The sequence below is a fragment of the Xenopus laevis genome, chromosome 8L (assembly GCF_017654675.1).
Source record: "Xenopus laevis strain J_2021 chromosome 8L, Xenopus_laevis_v10.1, whole genome shotgun sequence".
Classification (NCBI taxonomy): domain Eukaryota; kingdom Metazoa; phylum Chordata; class Amphibia; order Anura; family Pipidae; genus Xenopus; species Xenopus laevis.
In genome coordinates this window covers 133,180,089-133,203,191 of record NC_054385.1, presented here as the reverse complement: position 1 = coordinate 133,203,191, position 23,103 = coordinate 133,180,089, and the positions used below count along the sequence as shown (strand labels likewise).

At 42.0% G+C, this 23,103-nt stretch overlaps 1 protein-coding gene across 1 annotated transcript; it reads right to left on the bottom strand.

The window, feature by feature from the left end:
• Positions 1-1,308: 1,308 nt before the first annotated feature.
• On the bottom strand, positions 1,309-3,174 carry LOC108699646 (protein S100-G). Its single transcript, XM_018231751.2, has 3 exons — positions 3,054-3,174; positions 1,877-2,023; positions 1,309-1,502 (listed from the first exon to the last, which is right to left on the bottom strand). The coding sequence occupies exons 2-3, from the start codon at positions 2,015-2,017 to the stop codon at positions 1,356-1,358; spliced, it is 288 nt and encodes a 95-aa protein (XP_018087240.1). The 5' UTR covers positions 2,018-2,023; positions 3,054-3,174; the 3' UTR covers positions 1,309-1,355.
• Between the last annotated feature and the right edge of the window lie 19,929 nt (positions 3,175-23,103).

The following is a 23,103-nucleotide window of genomic DNA, read 5'->3' as shown; positions in this document are numbered from 1 at the left end:
TTAATGGAGGTCAGGGTCCTTAAATGTATTAAAGCAGCTACCCATGCTGTGAAGGTGACCTCTAGTTTCCAAACAACCAGGAGTCACCTCAAGTAATAAGGAATCTTTAAAGATTCCCCATCCACCTGCCCTACAGCTCAAAGAGTGGGTGAAATATCCATTTAATATATATGTGTATATGGTTATTTCATTACTGGTCGTTTTATGCCCCCAAAATTGGTTTCCATATCCAGAAAGTACATTTCTAGCCAACTACCTGGGACAAACGTTACTAATGCTCAGGGAGCATGCTCAGTAGGGGCTGCTGGGAAATGGAGCAACTCATATACTTATTCTGGGTACCCATCATTCTGGCTCTGGATGCTACCACATAGCTATTAGCTTTTATTCCTACAGTCGCTATCAAGGCAGTGTTTGACCTCATTGAGGTCCAACAGAAATTTCAGAACTCTGCCAGTTAGGCTATATCATATAATAATAGTTTTTTTAGCCAGAACTATGACAACCCAAATATGACTCTCTCTCAATCTGGGCCCTCTACCCACTTCTGAAAGACACTCACAAAAAGTTACCCATTGGTGTTGAACAAATCATTGGGTAATTTTCTGGGCACACTAAATTAAATGGGAGTGTGTTGGGGGGGGGGTCTCCTCTTTACAGGAGGATTTGGGGGTATTTGTGGATAACACACTGTGTACCTGTAAAGAACCCATGCCTATGCTGATGGTGAGATCTCCTTTCCTCCCCCACCAATGAATCACTCATTCCCCCTCTCTTGGTAGAGAATCCCATAACCTGACTGCCCTTACAGTAAAGAACCCCTTCCTATGCTGATGGTGAGATCTCCTTTCCTCCCCACCAATGAATCACTCATTCCCCCTCTCTTGGTAGGGAATCCCATAACCTGACTGTCCTTACAGTAAAGAACCCCTTCCTATGCTGATGATGAGATCCCCTTTCCTCCCCACCAATGAATCACTCATTCCCCCTCTCTTGGTAGGGAATCCCATAACCTGACTGCACTTACAGTAAAGAACCCCTTCCTATGCTGATGGTGAAATCTCATTTTCTCCCCACCAATGAATCACTCATTCCCCTCTCTTGGTAGGGAATCCCATAACCTGACTGTCCTTACAGTAAAGAACCCCTTCCTATGCTGATGGTGAGATCTCCTTTCCTCCCCACCAATAAATCACTCATTCCCCTCTCTTGGTAGGGAATCCCATAACCTGACTGCCCTTACAGTAAAGAACCCCTGGGGATATGTACATGGTAGAAGATGAAGGAACAGAAAGAAAGCATCAGCAGGAGGGTCAGAAGTGACTTTTATTGACATTTTACAGAAAACAGCAGAATTACTTGCAATGACACATCATTTCTGCCAGAGAGATGGAGATGTAGCAGTAGAACAAGGCAAATTCTTTGAAGGTGACTTTGTTGTCCCCATCCATGTCCATCTGTGCAAACACGTCCTTCATAATGTCCTCCTTCTCATCACTTTGCTGTTGGGGAGGAAGAAACGCAGCGTCATGGAAAGGATAGAGAAGCACCATCCCAATTGTATCTGTGTGTGATACCCCCAGAATGCCCCAGCAATGGGGTGAGAGAATCAGAACTATGAGGAACTGACACCACAATGTAGGGTTCAAGGGTAAGTAGTACTCACCTACTGAAGGGCAAAGTAATTGTTAATGGTACCAAATATATATATATATATATATATATATATATATATATATATATATATATATATATATATATATATATATATAATACATTGCTTATTCCATGTGATTTCACTTGATCCCAGGATATTGTAAGGACAGGTCTCAGCACCCACACTGCGCCCCAGGATTTAGGGAGCCAATGTACTTACACACAGGGTGGGGAACTCCTTCATGGCCAACTTCTGCAACTCCTCCTGGTTTAGGACGCAGTCGTCACCGGCGTATTTTCTGTAAGTCTCAACCAGGTCGAAGATGGATTTTTCGAGAGTGGATTTTGGGGAATTGGCCATGGCTCACTGGGAAGGGAATGGGGATTGGTTATTCTAACACATTTTGGTTGCAAAAAACATTTTCATGATGTTTCATCTTTTTTGTGTTGGGTGGGTCTCTTAAAGTCGCCAAAGTCAAGGAGAGACCCGGAGACCCATATATTCCCCAGTCCCAAACCCTCAGGCTGATACGACCAGGTTCCTGCAGGCTTTACCCTTGTCCTGCACAAACACAGTAGCTCAAACCAATTACAACTAGTTATATGGTTACACAATGAGAGTGGGCGAGGGAATGCCAGGCTCAGACATAGATACAATGCCAGGCTCAGATAGAAACAGAGTGCCAGACAGAGAGAGAAAGAGTAAGAGACAGACACAGACAGAACAGACTCAATACCAGGCTCAGAGAGATGGTGCCAGGCTTGGAGTACCAGGTTTAGATAGAGGTTGAACACCAGCTCTGATAGTAGAGTTACAGTATTATAAAGAGAATGTCAGACTCAAAGTGAGAGAATTAAAGCTCAGACAGAGATAGAGTGAAGGGAAAGACAAAGATGGAGAGAACCAGTCTTGGAAAGAAAGAGTGCCAGGCTCAGACAGATAGAGACAAAGCACCAAACAGAGGCTGCTCAGCTCACATATAGAGAAAGGCAAAGCAGAGACAGAACCAGACAAAGACAGAGGGCCAAGATCAGATAAAGGAAGTGTCAGATGAAGATAGAGAGTGTCAGGCTCAGACATAGAAACATCTAGGCTTAAATAGAATGCCAGCCTCAGACAGACACACTGGCGGACTTAGAGAGACTGGCAGGCTTAGAGAGAGTGCCAGGCTTAGAGAGACTGGCAGGCTTAGAGAGACTGGCAGGCTTAGAGAGACTGGCAGGCTTAGAGAGACTGGCAGGCTTAGAGAGACTGGCAGGCTTAGAGAGACTGGCAGGCTTAGAGAGACTGGCAGGCTTAGAGAGACTGGCAGGCTTAGAGAGAGTGCCAGGCTTAGACAGAGTGCCAGGCTTAATGTGAGTGCCAGGCTCAGAAGGAAGAAGTGGCAGCTACTTACCCAGACTGGATCAGACAGGGAAGGAAAGTTATAAAGAAGCTGCAGAAATGGTCAGTTAGAGGGAGCGGTGCCACTTATAAAGGGCAATGACTCTGCCCCTCCTATGGGTGCTGGAGGGGGTACGTTTGTGGTAGGCACAGCCTCATTGCTTCTCTGGGACTGGTTAAATGGGGTGCAAATCCCAGACACTCCCAAACAACCCCGTGACCCTCCTTACCCTAAAGCTTAACTCTTTCCCAGCTCAGTGAAGGAAAGTTCCGACAGGCGGGACCCGCCCCAAAACGGATCTTTTATTCTGAAGCCCCATCAGGTGCCCAGGAAAGTCTTGTGTTACCCCCTAACATACCCTTTACCAGCCCTCCCTGGATATTCTCTTTTCTCTGTGTCTGTTTTATTCAGTGCAACTTGTATTTCTTATTTTATTTTGTATTTTTTTGTTTCTTCCCTATTTATACAGTATATTGTTCTTTTGTGCCATAGTATGGGGGTTATAGCCAGTGTATAGAGATGCCCACTGCCCTCTAGCTCTTCCCCTGTATAAATACGCTGGGCACTAAAGAGAAAGGCCCTGCCTTGTTTCACACCTACTTGTGTTGGTTATTTATGTGAATAAGAAAAGCCAATGAAACCCAAGTCACTCGCCGAGTCACTGTTTGCAGAGGAGAAAATGGCAAACTCTCTCTGAGCTGCTCCTTATCTCAAAGGCTGCAGCTTATGGTTTGTTTATACAGACCTCCTTTGTGATTGCAAATTTTACCCCAGGGGCTCATGGGTGTCTAGTTTTACCAGTGACGATCAGGGAGAGGGGCGGCAGGACACCCCCTCATTCCTAAGTGGTAACAATAACTACTGTCTATTTCTGGAGATGTCAGGCTTTTGGGTATTCCAGCGCACTGCCTAAGCTTGAGTCTGGCAGCGGGTTGGGTAACAGCGGTTCACCCGCAAAAACCTCCATGTGGGAGCGGGTATAGACGCAGGTCAGTGGTTCTCCAGGCTTGCGGGTCGTGTTTCTGTCACGGGTCTTCTCAATAGAGAGTTTTATTCCTTTTTTTGTGATCAAGCCAGGGCCGGAACCAGGGGTAGGCAGAGTAGCACGTGCCTAGGGTGCAAAGCTGGGGGGGCTCCAGGCACATATCTGCTCTGACTCCTACCCCATTGTCCGGTCCCGTCTCTCCCCGACTGCCATGAATATTTTTTGGTAATAATGCGCTTCTGTGCATGAGTGCACTTGGTGCATGCGTGCTCAAGCACACTTTGGCGCATACGCGCTTGAGCACGCACTCCGTGCCTGGCGAGGTTGCCTAGGGCCCCTGGCTGGGTTGGCCCGGCTCTGGATCACGCCTACTTCCAATGATGTCACTTCCGGTTTACAATGACAGTGCTTCCTGTTTTACTCCTTTTTTATGATCCCACCTACTTCCGATGATGTCACTTCTGGTTTACAATTACAGCGCTTCCTGTTTAACTCCTTTTTTTCTAAACATGCCAACTTCCAATGATGTCACTTCAAGTTTACAATGATAACGCTTCCTGTTTTACTCCTTTATTTCTGATCACGCCTACTTCGAATGATGTCACTTCCGGTTTATAATGACAGTGCTTCCTGTTTTACTCCTTTTCTTCTCATCATGCCTACTTCTAATGATGTCACTTCCAGTTTACAATTACAGCACTTCCTGTATCTTGATGGTCAGCGGGTCACGGATTGGGTTGCGGATAAGGTACTTGCTGGTCAGGTATTGGGTCCAAGCGGGTAAGTATGCGGGTTGCGGATCTGGCGTCTGGGTGTGGGTTGCGGGTCACGGGTCGGGTTTAACAAATTGGTTCCACGCAGGACTCTAGCCTTAGCCAGTATTGTTTGGTGCTTCTATCCTGAATGACCTCCTGCTGGTCAGTAGTACTGTATCATTTCTTATAGAAGTGAGGAGAGCAAACCCAACCCTCATTAAGCCCCACCTCAGTGTCCAGGTGAAAGTTCAGGCTTTTGGGTTTCCATCATACAAAAATTCAGCAAAAAAAAGTGTCATATTTAACCAAAGGTTCCATATCCAAAGGTGATTCTATTAAAAACATAAGTCCCAAGTGTCCATTCATTGTGAAACTGTAGCTTAATCCGCCACAAAAGTCCAAATCCCAAGTAATCTTGAGTTGTGTAGTTGAACTGTAAAATCTAAAAATGTAATAAATGTTTCAAAAATGTAATAAATGTTACAAAAATATTTATTCACGAAATCACTGATCATGCACTTGGGTACTGCGCTACTTGCGTATCGAAACAGGTTAAATTAAAAAATAGAAAGAAGTAGAACAAGGGTAACAAGTGTTCATCTACTATTAATTATATACGGGCAAATGAAGTTCCTACCAATACATCAGATAAGTATGTTACATTAGGTTTACTACCAGCAATAGAATAATCTTACCATTCCATATTGTAGCTGGTGTATTCTATATTCAATACCTGAAACATTAAAAAGAAAAATCTTTAGCATCACAAAAAAGGTTTTAATCTCCAATGATCCATCAGGGACTAAGGTATTTCATTTCTTGATCCATTTGCCTTCACTTTGCACAAGCTTTTTAAGCCTATCACCTCCTCTGCTGTCCTACACTACGTCCTACACCATTTCAGCTGGATAGGGTTGTGTCTACATTCTGAGAAGTGTCTTCAAACCTGTGTGTCTGTCCTTAAAATTTCTTATATTACCCGTATGTTCCTGGATCCTTGTTTTTGTTTGTCCGACATATGCCAATCCACGGGGCATTGAGGGAGGTTTACTATATGTAGACTTGCAGGTAGCATGAGTTGTAAGGTTCATCTCATACCCGTTGGTCGGATGGTCAATCTTAGGGCTTTTTGTCATCGAGGAGCAGGACCTCCATCAGAAATCATAGGGCCCCATACGACAACATTTCCTGGGCCCCCTGGGCTACGCCCACCGCAAGCCCCACCTACAGATCCGCCCTTCCCACCACACAGTAAAAAAAACTAAAAAGAAAAACAGAAAAAAAATATTGGTGGCTAGGGTTCCCACATGTTAATAAAAAAAATAAAAAGATATTGATGGCCAGGCTCCCCCCCCCATAAAAAAAAGTATTGGTGGCTAGGACCCCATATGAGAAAAAAAATTGGTGGCCAAAATTGGTGGCCATGCCCCTCCCCCCACATTATAAGAAAATTGGTGGCCAGGGCCCCTTAAACGTCCATGCCTTCCCAGAGTCAGCAGCTCTCAGAAAGATGGGGGGCCCAGCTAATCAAGTAAGTGTGGCGTGGCAGGGCCCCCTTACCCTTGGGGCCCCCTACAACTCTCCCCCCTGTCCCCCCCTGATGGCTGCCCTGTCGAGGAGCAACAATTAAAACCCAGGCTTCGGAAAGTCCCATACTTAGATTTACCCAAAAATGTGTCTTGAGCCTTGTGTCAGAATGTCAACCCAAGCAAAGTTGAAAGGGTCACCCTCACAGTAGCACCCAGTTTGCCTATTGCACAAGTGGGTGACTTGGAAAGGTGCTCATGCCTAAGGGCAAAGCTCTAGTGGTAGAACCGGTATCTTGGCTTTGTGGGAGCTGGCATGGACATAATGACATTATTTGATGAGGCGGTGTTCCAAGATTTAGGAACTTCCCTTCACAAACAAGCGTCAGTTGCCTCATAAAGAGACTTCCAGGTGCAACTGCCTCGTCTTAATAAAACATTGGCATGAATTAGTGTCCCATGTCTACCCAGCATGCAATGGGGTTACCCTTCTGGGTGGGCTCGTTAATTAGTGTATGTACTGGACCTGGGGCTAAAATAAGTCGGTCACTGCCCAATGAGGCTCACAAACCAGTCTTTTCACTTGCCCCATGGCACAATGCCCGCTGAACTATACCATATCATTACCAATCTAGCGAATATAAACGCAAATGGAACCTGGCGCCTACAAAGTGAAGTCTTGCCAACGCTGGAAACGATCAACTGCATTGCAAATTTGGGCAGCGGGTGAAATTTAGGGGCAGATTTATCAATGGTCGAATTCATGGTAGTTAAACTCCCATAAACCCCCATGAACTCGAAATTGCACCAATCCAAATTCATTAAAAAAAAAAAACTTGGGTGAATAGGATCGACCTGATTCGATTCGAGTTTTTAAAACTCATTTCGGATTTTTTCTCAGAAAAAAACTCAAAAGTCGGGAAGGCAGCAAATCACTCCAAATTGATCCCAGGGCGTTTTCCATTGACTGAAACAGTAATTCGGCAGGTTTTAGGTGGCGAATAGTCGATTTTGAGTTCTTAAAAGGCCAGTGTATGATAAATCTCGAAAATCAAATTTTTTAAAAAAAACGAATCAAATTTTAACAATTCCCTGGTCGAATTTGACAGTTTTGGCCATAAAAAAAAAATTGAAAATTCGAATTTGAAAATCGAAAATTCGAATTTTCACTTCAACCCCTGATACATCTGCCCATTAGAGTTACAGGGTTGTTCCCGTGATATGTTGGCAAAGATGGAAACCGCACACGCATGTCCAGCCTTGTGTTACACACACCCATGTGCAAAGACGGACTGGGCCGGCGGGACACTGGGACACTGGCCCAGAAAGCGTTTGCTTCTGGGGTGTGGGGCCCCAAGGCAGCATCTCCTCACTCTGATAATACACACTGATATCTCTATGTGCCTGTATTGCCCCGGGGGGACTTTATCTCCTCCTTTTACTGTATTTCTTAATTTGATTAGCAGTGTAGCTCCCTCCTCTACCTCCTTCCCAAGGACTCACCCACCCCTGCGGCTACGACCCCATGGCACCCAGCCAGTGCTTTTCACTCCCCTTTGCAACGCTGCCACCGAGTGGGGAAACGCAGAAATGCCGGAGAGAAAATCTAGACATAAATACTGTCAATAAGTCTTGTCTAATGAATCTCTCCTGCTCTGTAATTAAATGAGAACATCCACAGCTTCATTTTATTGCTAATTGGGCTGAGACATTCCCTAATTCCCACCACTGTCTGGTTGCTAACTTTAATTGGACCCTGGCAACCAGACGGGGGACATTTCAAACTGGAGAGAAAAATGCAAAAGCAACACAAAATTAAGAAACATTGCAACTCAAAAAAAAATCCTTGTCTACATGATACAAAAAGGTAATTTAAATGTGAGCTACCCATTTAAGAAAAACATCATATTAAAGTAGTTTTATTTGATGCAACTGCTCCGTATTCAGAGGAATATGTCATTTTCTCCTCTCCCCTCCTCACCATGTTCTAAAGAGATTTGCCCTGTGTGCTAACAATTTCTTAAAGAAGCCTTTGCTCCAAAGAAAATTAGCAAAGGTTCAGCTGAGCTGAAATATCGTTTCTTCCTCTCCTTGCCACTTAACAATATTTTCTTTATTGCTATCGGCTATGATCTCTGTTGCCTAAACAAAGCCCCACCCATTTAATTGTCCTAAAAATCATTAAATAAAGAAACTGTCACTCCAGCCTTTATACATGACATTTTTGCCTAACTAACTATATTAGAAACATTTTTTATTTTGCACAGTCTATTTATTTACCTGTTTTTTTTTTTTTTACACTAAACTGTTTAAGTCACAATGTCTGAGATCAGAATACACAGGTTTTATAAATGAGGAATTCTAAAAGGAATCTTAAACGAGCTACGTTTCTGCAAATTTAAAGTCCACAATCTTTGATATTAGAAGATACAGGTTTTCGCCATGAGGAATTTATTAGAAATCTCAAATTAAAAAGGAACCTTTAGACTGAGAGTCCATAACGTTTAGCCACAATGGCTGATATTAGAAGATACCCGGTTCAGACATAAGGAAACGCAAATGAACTCTCTCAAGATTGACAGTCTACAAACTTTGATATTATTAAAGCGCAGATCTCCAGCAAGATAGAAATAAGACTTTCAAAGACACTGTTTACTTAATCTTAAATCTTTTTTGGCAATGACTGGCATTTTGCCATTTTCTAAAGAAATACCTTTGAATGTCATATTTTTTGTGTAGTATTCCGAGCCATAGATTGGAACACATGGAATTTTAAAGAAATGAAACGGTGGGCCTCCTCAAGTGTTACTGTTGTGTCCTGCAATTTGAATGAAAGATGTTTAAGTTCATCAAACATAAGTCCTATGTTCAAGACAAAGTTTGTTTCTCTTAATTTCTTTTTAAAGGGATACTGTCATGGGAAAAAAAATTTTTTCAAAATGAATCAGTTAATAGTGCTGCTCCAGCAGAATTCTGCAATGAAATCCATTTCTAAAAAGAGCAAACAGATTTTTTTATATTCAATTTTGAAATCTGACATGGGGTTAGCCATATTGTCAATTTCCCAGCTGCCCCAAGTCATGTGACTTGTGCTCTGATAAACTTCAGTCACTCTTTACTGCTGTACTGCAAGTTGGAGTGATATCACCCCCTCCCCTTCCCCCCCCAGCAGCCAAACAACAGAACAATGGGAAGGTAACCAGATAGCAGCTCCCTAACACAAGATAACAGCTGCCTGGTAGATCTAAGAACAACACTCAATAGTAAAATCCAGGTCCCACTGAGACACATTCAGTTACATTGAGTTGGAAAAACAGCAGCCTGCCAGAAAGCATTTCTCTCCTAAAGTGCAGGCACAAGTCACATGACCAGGGGCAGCTGGGAAATTGACAAAATGTCTAGCCCCATGTCAGATTTTAAAATTGAATATAAAAAAATCTGTTTGCTCTTTTGAGAAATGGATTTCAAGGCAGAATTCTGCTAGAGTAACACTATTAACTGATGTGTTTTGAAAAAAACATGTTTTCCGATGACAGGATCCCTTTAAGCCCCATGTATTGTGCTTTTTCATTACCAAAGTGTTTTGCATCCCGTGGTGCTTGATTAAAATGCTGGTAAAGTGCTTCATATTTGTTCCAAACTGCCCTCAGAGAACGTGGACTTGAGGAAACCCCCGTGTGTCTAAGATACGCCCTACTGCATTCAATGTAATGCTTCATTGGTGAGCAATATTTCCAAGTTCTGTCTTGTTGTTGAGATGCACTATAAACTACATACAGCAAAAAAAAATTGTATGACATATTGATGTCATTTGTGTAACAACATCATGTACAGCTTGTTCCAACCTATGGTAACTACAGTGCCACACAATTATATCTGGGAATTTGTCGGTGAGGAGCTTTGCTACACCTTCATGCCTCCCAAGCATATTAGAGGCACCATCACAGGCAAATCATAACCAGTTCCTCATCAACACATTTCTGTAAATTCCTGCCGGTAAAGAATGCCAAGTAAAGTTTCCATAATGGGGACTACTGCAGTGTTCTCTAACTGAACAATATCAAAAAACATACTAGTAGGTTTCTATAGAATTAGGAACTTTGATGTTACTAATGCTGTATGTTTGGATATTGTGGTTGAATTATCAATCATGTGTAGCGCTATAGTAAAATGAGTGCACTGTTCTCTTTTTAAAGTCTCCACTCCCAATACTGTGCTCCGGGTGAGACCTTAAAATTAGGGAGTAAGCCCTTGCAAACGGTGTGGAGGCAGGTGTGGAGGCAGGGTGTAGTGCAACTGTAACTGTATTCAAGGTGCAATAATCGGGCGCCAGTGGTTCTTATAACTTAACCATTGAACATATTGAATATACAATCCTCAATGGAGTGTACAATAAGCAATACAGGATCAACAATGGATAGGCAATACTCACAGCACCTTCGGTCAATATAAGTCCCCTCATGAATGAGGACAATGTATGCAGCCTTGAGGAGGTACACCCAGCTTTCAGCCTTTCCCCTAAGTGGACCCTGAGGGGAAACTCTACTCTAGGTCTGTACACTTAGTCCCTTCTTCTGCTCAATTAGTACCCGGGATCTTAATGCCACTCACAATCCTCGGAGGAGCCTCAAGCTGCTCAGCTAAATATCCTGACTGTCTGTCACTCCTAGAGTGACCTATGAAGGTGAGTAGCCTATCCTTACTAGACCTGACCTGTCTAGGTTCCACTCGAGCTCTGCCTGCCTGCTCAGGCTAGAGCCAGCACAAGATGGACCCTGAAAGTGGACGATTGTTATTTGCCAACTGTTCTGAATACTCTGCATGTTGTCTCTTAAAGATGAGTATGTGCATTTGCATTTAGATTTTGAAAAGTGTCCTTTTTGAACAAAGAATCTATTTCACAAGCTTTGATATGTACATTTGATAATCTATGACAAGATTTTTTTTTCTAATAGACTGCTGTTTTTTTCCCTTAGTTGATCCATATTCTTGAAGACAGCCTTCTACCCATTCAGAAGCAAGTTTAAGACCTTGTGTTTTAGAGGGACCTAATCCACCAACAGATCTACAAGTTAAACAGCCTAGGCCATTTTTGCCAAACACCAGCCATTTGTAGGTTTTTAGTTTTTCATCCCATTGCTCTTTTGACAAGTAGGAAGGTAAATTTTCTAAGTGTAAATTTTCACCATCTTTGTCTTTAGGTGTTGGAAGGACAATGCTGGGTTCAGATTCTTCATCATCGATCAATATTATAGATTCTGAAGTCACTTGTTCCTATGAATTTAGTTTTCATTTCTTTGGCGATCAACTTATCCACCATTGCTGTGAAAAAGAGTGGAAAATCACCATAAGTATCTTATATGGATTTGAGATGGGATGGCTAATCTACAAAAATGAATGGCAAATTGATACTTGTGTGTAAATGATCAGTATGATGAACTGTATCTTGACTGTAGCAGAGAGCGCAGGGAAGAAGGTGTATGTCTGATCCACTTGCTGAAAAGTCAAAACTGTTGCTTCTTCACAGACAGCCACAAGATTGAAGACTTTGAAAAAGAGGGTTAGAAAATAAGTGATGAATAAAAAAATATTAGTTGACCACAGAGCACAATACACAGGAGAGTTTCCCTTATTGGGGTTCCTCTGGACTCCTCCCACAAATTAAAAAAACAAATATTCAGGCAGGTTAATTGGCTGACGATAAAGTGACCATAGACAGTGTGTGTGAATGTGTGATATGGACCTTTTAAGATTAAGCCCCAGTGGGGCAGGGACTGATCTGAGTGATAATACATAGCAGAAACGTGTTGACATTGTTTGAATAACAGGAAATAAAATAAGAAAACAAAAATATGACATTCTTTGGAAATTACCTAATGCTATAAAATAAAAGCAAGTGTGTGGGAAAAAAAAGTAAAAACAGGGATTTTTTTAAGTTATAACCTTACTTTTCCTCTGCTGCCCATTTAATGTGCCACATAGCAGCCCCCCTTATTTATGCCACTCCAATAAACAATACCTGTCCTTATAGAGGCTATAAAACAGATGGGGTCATGGGAGTTTAATTTCTGTTCTACCCAATTGCAGCCCTGTTCTGATCTATTGCCCCACTGAGGCCTGACAGTGATTTTCATGGTTATGTACTGGAACGTGCCACAAGGGGGCAGCATTGCGCTTCCATTCCAATTGGTGATTTGTAGCTAAAGTGAGCATAGATAGTCTAATCGGAATCAGTACAAAAAAAGAGTGAATTTGCAGAGAAATAAATTATATCCATACAAATAGACAATACTAAGTAAACAATAAATATAATGCGCTGGACCAGACCTGAGCGGGAATGTGGATAAAGACGTAGTTTACCATTTGTCAGATGGTGACTGTGCAGTGTGCAATATGCCTAAGAATAAACGGAGGTGAGCGGAGCCAGACTGACACTGATCCCCATCCCCTGCACATTAGAGCCAGAGTCTTCCCTTGGTGCCAGGGGAACGATATAGTTACCGGCTGTTGCACTGGACTGGAACAGAGGACAAGGGAAAAGGGATTGGCTTTCAAATTGAGACGCATAGGTGCATGGGGTAGACCGGGGATAAGTGACATTACTGATAAGGCCTGGCTATAAACTACTGAAGAGAATAACTACGCAGTTAAAAAAAAGGAGCCTGCAGGAGAACTGATGAGAGGCAGTAGGTGCAGAGATGAAGAGGTTAAGCATAGCAGCCTCAGTGAGAATACAAAGCAAACAAGTAGTAGCTAGGGCAGCAAATGATAACTTACAGCCAGATTTACTTCTACATGTCATGCCCAGGTCCAGCCCTCACACTCCATCTGCTACACGACTGCCCTCCCTCACACTGACTGTGGCGCTATTTGTTAATATGTAAGGCCCGCCCAGCCAATAGGCTGCTGTTTCATTTGACACTCTCTAAATAATTGGACAGAGCATCTGTCACTCATTAAAAAAACCTTCCACCATAGCTCCGGTATTATTAATCTTACCATCCTGCCTACCAGGACGGAAAATAGCAATTTAAAAAAAGTAACAGGATGCCATCCCGCCGCATCCCGCCCAAATTCAAGCTCTGGTTTTATAAGGGCAAAGAAGGGAATGTACCCATGTTCTCTAATTACACAAAACTATCCATAATTATATTCATATATCAATTGTGTCACTTTGCAGGGAGACACTGACAAACTGCATACTGGGTAAATTCTGAGTGAAAAATATTTTATGCTTAAAGGGGTTGTTCACCTTACAATTACTTTTTTCAATTCAGTTGTTTTCAGATTGTTCCCCAGACATAAAGACTTTTTTCAATTATTTTCCATGATTAATTTTTTACTGTTTTTCCAAAATCTAAGTGTAAAGTTGAATGTTTGAGTCTGACAGCTCAGTAATTCAGATGCAGACTCTAAACTGTTACAATTTTACAACATTTAGTTGATACATTTAGTTGATCCATTTCTCAGTAGCATCTCTCGAGTATTAGTAACTATTGTATCAAGTCTAACAGCTGCCTTCAATGAAACTCAGGGATTCTGCTCAGCAGGGGCAAAGATAAGAAATGGATCAACTAAATGTATCAATTTACAACAGTTTACAGGGTCGGCGACCCCCCAGAGCTGCTTTAGAAGGTGAAAATTTACACTTCAATATTAGAAAAACAGTCACACATAGAAAATACTAAATCATTGGAAAAAGTCGTTCTTTCTGGTGATCTGTCTGAAAACAACTAGTTGTTGGAAGGTGAACAACCCCTTTTAATGTCTAACTACATTAGACAAATCCATGATGTGGAAGGACCTGGGGTATTTGTGGGCAACAAACTTAGTGGTAGTAAGCAATGCCAGTCAGCAGCAGGAAGGGCCATCACAGTCTTGTCCAGAATAAAATGTAAGAGTAGGGGAGATTGTGGATGCACACCTAAGGCCAATTTCAAAAAGTTTACCTTGACGTGGTATGGTGGCTTATCAATATTATGATCATAACTTTGTAACAAAAAAAAACCCTGTTTCAAAATTACATGCACTTGCATATTTACTTGAATCATTTAGACAGGGCTTTAAACTTTTTGAAATTAGCCTTAGGTGTGCATCCACAATCTCCCCTAGTCTTGTATTTGCCAGGAGCTTTGGCTAAGCTCATGTGGTTATTGCACCCTCATACCCCCCCTTTTTACTTTTGGTGGTCCCCCTCACTTGTTGTGCCTTGGTTTGTGCAATCGCTCTCTCTTAAAAGCCATAGATGCTAGCAGCATGGGAGGATCTAGCCGTGAAAAAAACAACGTCCCATTAGACACTTCTCTATGTACACACACACTTATTGTGTCTTTCATTTATTTCTCTTCTACACCCTTTCATTCTATGCTTACTTTCATACATACTCCCAAATACACATACACTTTCCCTTATCACTACCATACACACCTTCACATTTCACTTACACATGTATACACACTATTGTGCAACTGCACATATCACTCTACTTTGTTTTTAATTACAACACCTGATTTCTACTTTTCTAAAATGGGCGTTGGTTAAGGCAGTCTCTCCCTCTTAAAAGCCGCTCAGCAGTTGGCGGGGGAGGATTTAGCACAGAGTTTGAAACCAAAGCACAGGAGATGTTTACATAAAGAATTGTTACTACACAGAGAGGTAATATTCCTTTTTTACTATGACTAAAGATAAATAAGTTAGGGACCACCATGTGGGGTTTTACCTTGACGTGGTATGGTGGCTTATCAATATTATGATCATAACTTTGTAACAAAAAAACCCTGTTTCAAAATTACATGCACTTGTATATTTACTTGAATCATTTAGACAGGGCTTTAAACTTTTTGAAATTGGCCTTAGGTGTGCACCCACAATCTCCCCTAGTCCAGAATAAAATGTAGTATAGATTCACAGGAGCACTGGGTAATGCTTCCCCTTTACACAGCACTAGTAATTGTTCTTCTAGAATATGCCGTGCAGATTTGTTCTCTGGTGCTGAAAAAGTTAATCATAGAAACAGAGAAAGTACAGAGAAGAGCGACTAAGCTGAAAAAGGGAATGGAAGGGATCAGTTATGGGGAAAGGCAAGTTGTGATTGTTACACTGGAGAAGAGACAGTTAAGGGGAAAATGATCACTATATATAAATATATAAGGGGGATATGATCACTATATATAAATATATAAGGGGGATATGATCACTATATATAAATATATAAGGGGATATGATCACTATATATAAATATATAAGGGGGATTTGATCACTGTATATAAATATATAAGGGGGATATGATCACTATATATAAATATATAAGGGGATATGATCACTATATATAAATATATAAGGGACAGTAATGAAATAGAGAAAGTACAGAGAAGAGCGACTAAGCTGAAAAAGGGAATGGAAGGGATCAGTTATGGGGAAAGGCAAGTTGTGATTGTTACACTGGAGAAGAGACAGTTAAGGGGAAAATGATCACTATATATAAATATATAAGGGGGATATGATCACTATATATAAATATATAAGGGGGATATGATCACTATATATAAATATATAAGGGGATATGATCACTATATATAAATATATAAGGGGATATGATCACTATATATAAATATATAAGGGGATATGATCACTATATATAAATATATAAGGGGATATGATCACCTATATTAATATATAAGGGAATATGATCACTATATATAAGTATATAAGGGGAATATGATCACTATATATAAATATATAAGGGGGATATGATCACTATATATAAGGAGATATGATCACTATATATAAATATATAAGTGGAATATGATCAGTATATATAAATATATAAGGGATATGATCAGTATATATAAATATATAAGGGGGATCTGATCACTATATATAAATATATAAGGGGATATGATCACTATATATAAATATATAAGGGGATATGATCACTATATATAAATATATAAGGGGGATATGATCACTATATATAAATATATAAGGGGGATATGATCACTATATATAAATATATAAGGGGATATGATCACTATATATAAATATATAAGGGGATATGATCACTATATAAATATATAAGGGGATATGATCACTATATATAAATATATAAGGGGATATGATCACTATATATAAATATATAAGGGGATATGATCACTATATATAAATATATAAGGGGATATGATCACTATATATAAATATATAAGGGGGATATGATCACTATATATAAATATATAAGGGGGATATGATCACTATATATAAGGAGATATGATCACTATATATAAATATATAAGTGGAATATGATCAGTATATATAAATATATAAGGGGATATGATCAGTATATATAAATATATAAGGGGGATCTGATCACTATATATAAATATATAAGGGGATATGATCACTATATATAAATATATAAGGGGATATGATCACTATATATAAATATATAAGGGGGATATGATCACTATATATAAATATATAAAGGGATATGATCACTATATATAAATATATAAGGGGGATATGATCACTATATATAAATATATAAGGGGATATGATCACTATATATAAATATATCAGGGGATATGATCACTATATAAATATATAAGGGGCATATGATCACTATATATAAATATATAAGGGGATATGGTCACTATATATAAATATATAAGGGGATATGATCACTATATATAAATATATAAGGGATATGATCACTATATATAAATATATAAGGGGATATGATCACTATATATAAATATATAAGGGGGATATGATCACTATATATAAATATATAAGGGGATATGATCACTATATATAAATATATAAGGGGATATGATCACTATTTATAAATATATAAGGGGATATGATCACTATATATAAATATATAAGGGGGGACAGTAATGAAATAGAGAAAGTACAGAGAAGAGCGACTAAGCTGATAAAGGGAATGGAAGGGATCAGTTATGGGGAAAGACAAGTTGTGATTGGTTACACTGGAGAAGAGACAGTTAAGGGCGATATAATCATTATATATATAACTAGACATTAAGCCCGTTAAATTAACGGGCGATGGAACATATGTAGTCAAACATTTATAAAAACAGAATTGTTCTAGTCTAAAAAAAAGAGAGAGAGAGAGAGAGGTGATGCTGGGTGTTCTAACCTGGATTCCAAGTTGCTGCTCCCACCTTGCACATCAGCCCAGGGAAAGAGAGGATGAGAGGAGCGATGCGCTGAATGTCCACTTGGTGGCTTCCAACCTGATGCTCCTTCCTCACAGACTGTCTCCTTTCAAGTGGGAAGAGCCTCTCCCCAATCTGCTCCTTTAAGTTGGCCATAGATGCAAAGATCTGATCGTACGAATCATTGTACGATTGGACTTTCCCATCTCCCGACCCGCCACTAACCATTCAGATCAAAGTCTTACCAGTCAGATTAGTTAAAGAACAGATCAGCCGATGTTCTGCCCCTGACAGCAATCGTACGATATCTATGTCCAACCAAAGCTGGTGACAGTCTCCCACTGAAAATCGTACGATCGGCAATACACGCAGAGATATTATCGGCAGCCGACAGAAGTTTTCTAACCTGTTCGATTGACCAAACGACCGATCTCCGCCGGACGAAAAATGTCGGGACTCTCCCCACACGTTCCGAAAATCGTACGAATCCTCGATTCGTACGATCAGATTTTTGCATCTATGGCCAGCTTTAGAGAGGGCTGTTCCCAAAGCTCGTAAGCTCTTACGAAAGAGCAGGGGAAGGTGGGCCGCTGCCACGGGGTGATAGAGGCAATGCTTCTGTATGGGAGGAAGGATGGATGTGGTGTGGAAGGAGGAGGAGATCAGAAAATAAGGGGGAGACTTCGTTTTTTGGAAAGTTCCATACACTTTTTTTCCTTCTGTATGATTCCTGCTCGAGCGCTAGTGCCAGGGGGTCCTCTGTGTCATGTCGGAGCCAGAAAGAAGCTGGAAGATCTCTTAGGTTTCCCTGGCTCCCCTACAAAGGGACTTCTCAAACAGGGAGAACAATGGGGGGGGGGGGAGAATGTGTGTGTGTGAGTGTAGCGGCGGCAATAAGGCTAGGCCGGTAAAATACCGGCCGGGTGGCAACCCTGGCTACAATGTGTGGGGAATGGCAGGATCTACCACTGCTGAATATGTGATATATATATGGATGCATACCTCCCAATCCTATATAATAAAGTTGAAGTGTCTCTGCGTAGACGGTCCGTGGGGCACATGCGCAGTAGCACAATCCCACGGACACAGGGACTGGACGCAGAGACACTTCAACTTTATTATATAGGATGTGGCCATATAATAACTCTCTGATGTTATATTGACTAGTGATTCCTCCTAGCAGACACAAGAGAGCCAATCAGATTAGAGGAAAGGAGGTTCCATATTAAAGAGGAAAGGTTGTTACAGAGAGAGCTGGGAAATCATGGGATTATGTCTCTGTACTAACAGATATACTGTATCAGATGGATTTAAAGAAGGGTCGGTGTCTCTTTAGTAAGGTCAGAGCAGTATTAAAGCCCAGTGCTAGTCTATGGACCAGACCTCAGCATTTCCCCCACCCCATAGCTCTGCCACTGAATTTAGCCAAGTCAAGCTTGTGGGGTGGGGGGTGGGGTTAAAGAATTTTATTTACAATATTGGCCTCCCTAAAGCTGTCACCTTAGACCCTAGGGCCCAACTATTGGATCATAATGCAGGAGAGCGGGTGGTCACTGGACCACATCAACCAACAATTGGAGTTTTTAACCCTACCTGATCGAGACCTGGCCCACTTTCAGCCAGATATTGATCGGGGAAGCCCGTCGGAGGGCCCCACACATGGGCCAATAAGCTGCCGACTCGGTCTGTCGGCAGCTTTTATCAGCCTGTGTATGGCCAGCTTAAGAGCCAAGTCATTTTTATTGGTCCTTCCCAGTCAGATGTGTCTTTTTTGGCTAATTAAATATTCACAGGGATCAATAACCAGAAGTGAAGGGTGAGTTCTTATTGGGAGGTAGAAGATGAGGTTGCACAGCAGCATGTTGGCTTGTGACCCCTAATTAATTCCATTTATACAATGAAGCAAATAATAGTCTCGTTGCTACTCTGATAACTAGTAATTAACATTAGATCAAAGGCTGCTGAGCTGTTTATTTGGGTTACACACATGATGTGCAGAAGAGACATATTCTTGATGTAGAACTAATCTTTAGAGGGTTGGACCAGATGATGGCCGGGTAATGGACACAATCCGTTAGAATTTCCCTTGGTCAGGACATTGTATGCTGGAGGGCCCCAGTGGAACCTTGATAGTGATGCTGTCGGGATCCAGAAGATCTGGCTCAAGCTGAGCCGACATCTCCCCAGGCCTGTGCTTCCACTCCGGCGTTTGTTGCGGTTTCGAGCGCGTGTCCTGATGCGCGCGTGTGTTTGGACGCGGGCGCGCATTTACATGCGCGCGCGCGTTCCGACGCGGGCGCGCGCTCTGACGCGGGCGCGCATTCACGTGCGCGCGCGTTCTGACGCAGGCGCGCGTTCTGACGCCAACATGCGTCCTGGGGTTAAAAGGTCACTCCGACCTCGGCCCAGTGCGAGGTGATCGTCTTACTGACACTAAGCGTTTATTACTGATGTTATTCTGATTTCGACCACGGCTTGTTACTGACTACTCTTCTGATTGTCCCTGGATTCTGTATTTGCTCGTCTGACTTCGACCTTGGCTTCGCTGACTACTCTTCTGGATTTCCCTCAACTGGTACCTGCTTATTGATCCTTCCCTGTGTATGACCCGGCCTGTTCCAGACTTCGCTTCGTCTCCTGCAGATAAGTGCTGGCCCTTATTACGAACTGTTATTTCTGTGGGCTCATCTAGCACTCCTGCTATTCCTTATCTGGGAACGTCCTGTCTCAACCCTCAGGGCGCAACTCAGTGGGAAGCGTGGGGGAGGCTCTTACCTTCGGACTCGCCTCGACTCCTGACAGTATCACCTCGCCATGGAGTCCGAAGAACCAGCTCTTTCCCCTTTAGAAATTGTTGCTCAGCAATTAGCTGGTCTTACTCGGGCTGTTCGTGATTTACAAGGGGGCTATCAACAACTACAGGCCCAGATGCAAGACATGACTGTTGCTGCCGCTCCTTCTCCTGGCCCCCCAGTGTCGGTTGCTTACCCAGGAGTAGTTTCTTCGTCCACACATCCGACGCCCGAGCCCAAGATACCACTCCCTGAACGCTTTTCTGGAGATCGAGCTAAATTCAGGGCTTTTGAAAATGACTGTCGACTCATGTTTTCCTTGAAAAGTCAATCTTATGCTACTGAACAAATCAGGGTGGGAGTGATTATGTCCCTACTATCCGGAGAAACCCAAGACTTGGGCCCATCGTCTGTTTGAAACCCAAAGCCCCCTATTGGCGAGTGTGGACATATTTTTTTCAGCTATGGCTCAAATATATGACGATCCTAAGAGGTCCGACACTGCTGAAACTATAATCCGGACTCTAAATCAGGGCAAACGCCCAGTTGAAGATTATGTGACTGATTTCCGCACTTATGCCACCGACACCGAGTAGAACGACAAGGCCCTCAGACATCAATTCCGCTTGGGTTTGAGTCCTACTCTGAAGGATGAGTTAGCCAGAGTAGGAATACCTAATTCATTGGAGGCCTTGATCGACCTGTGTGTGCAGATTGATCGTCGTTTAAGGGAGAGACGCGCAGAGAGAGCTGCAACACCTTCTTTTGGAGCTTCCTGGGTACTTCCTAAAGCCCCTCTGTCTTCATATGTCTCTGCAACTTCGTCATCCATTTCCTCCCCTGCTTCTATAACAACTGTCCCTGAACCTATGCAGATTGGACTTATGAGAACAGCTATCTCTGCCCAGGAGAGGTCCCGCAGAAGGGAGAACAATTTATGCCTCTACTGCGGTCTGTCTGGCCATTTCTTGAGGAACTGTCCTACCCGACCAGGGGTAAGCATATTCTTCCGACTTATTTTCCATCCTCATCCTCCTCCTCTCGAGAATTGCCTATGCTCATTGTCCCTATTTCTCTACAGTGGCCCCAAGGGTTCCTAGAGAGTAAAGTCGTCATAGACTCAGGAGCCTGTGGTTGTTTTGTCGATAAAGAATTTATTAAAGCTCATAATATTCCGACCCGACCCAAGACTCAACCATTTCTGGTGAGGACAGCAGATGGCTCCCAACTCTCCTCCGGACCAGTGTTGTTAGAGACCACACCACTGATTGTTATCACTGACTCTAATCATGTTGAGACTTTATCTTTTGATGTGGTGTCCTCTCCTCTTTTCCCGTTAATTTTTGGGTTTCCATGGTTGAAATTGCACAATCCTTCAATAAATTGGAGCACTGGGGTACTACAATTTTCGTCTGTGGCTTGTGTTTCTCATTTCTTCATGCCCAAAACCACTTCTAAAGCATTTGCTTTGTGTTCATCTCAAGATCCTCGTTTACAGGCCATCCCTTCATTTCTTCAGGACTACATAGATGTTTTTGATCAAAAGGGAGCTGACACACTACCTCCTCATCGAATTTATGATTGTCCTATAGATTTGCTTCCAGGGGCTCCAATTCCTTTCGGACGTATCTACCCTCTGTCTGAGCCCGAACTTTCGGTCTTGAAAGATTATATCAACGAGAATGTGGAGAAAGGGTTTATTCGTCCTTCCACCTCACCTGCAGGGGCGGGTATTTTCTTCGTAGAGAAAAAGGATCATTCCTTACGGCCCTGCATTGATTACAGACACTTGAACCAGATCACTGTAAAAAATCGTTACCCATTACCCCTCATTCCTGAATTATTCCAAAACCTTCGTGGGGCCAAGATTTTTTCTAAATTAGACTTACGAGGGGCGTATAATTTGGTAAGGATTCGGCAAGGAGATGAGTGGAAGACGGCTTTTCGAACCCGTTTTGGACATTATGAGTACCTCGTTATGCCATTTGGTTTATGCAACGCTCCTGCGACTTTTCAGCATTTTGTTAATGATATTTTCCGAGATTTTTTGGATCAATTTTTGATTGTCTATCTAGACGATATTCTAATTTTTTCTTCTTCCAAACAGGACCATGAGATGCAACTAAGGAAGGTTTTTAACCGTCTGCGAACTCATCGTTTATATGCCAAACTGGAGAAATGCGAATTTTGCAAGTCTTCAGTGGAGTTCCTGGGGTTTGTGATCTCTTCTGACGGAGTTTGCATGGACAAGAAGAAGGTGTCCGCTATTCTTGATTGGCCTGTTCCTTCTTCTCGGAAAGCAGTACAAAGTTTCGTCGGGTTTGCGAATTTTTATAGAAAGTTTATTAAGGACTTTTCTAAGATTATTGCACCTATCACTGATTTAACCAGTTCCACTAAGCACTTTCAGTGGACTACACAAGCTCAAGAAGCATTTGATCAATTAAAACATCTGTTTACGTCTGCTGCTGTCTTAAAGCATCCTAACCCTGTTCTGCCTTACATTCTAGAGGTTGATGCATCTGAAACTGCTATTGGTGCTATTTTATCCCAAAGGACCGGCGATAACAACGCTCTTCATCCTGTGGCTTTCTTTTCTAAGAAACTCTCCACCTCAGAGAAGAATTATGATGTTTCTGACCGAGAACTCTTGGCCATTAAAGCAGCATTTGAAGAATGGCGTCATTTGCTGGAAGGAGCATCACACCCGATCATTATTTTTTCAGACCATAAAAATCTGGAGTATTTACGAACCGCCAAACGTCTCAAACCAAGACAAGCCAGGTGGGCATTGTTTTTTCTCGTTTTAATTTCCATATAACCTATAGGC

What these genes read in the sequence shown, in the direction of transcription:
- LOC108699646 (XM_018231751.2), bottom strand. Translation starts at nt 2,017, where the DNA reads ATGGCCAATTCCCCAAAATCCACTCTCGAAAAATCCATCTTCGACCTG. An exon ending in AGGAGTTCCCCACCCTGTGT is followed by an intron (nt 1,503 to 1,876) that starts GTAAGTACATTG and finishes CCTCCCCAACAG; the next exon opens with CAAAGTGATGAGAAGGAGGA.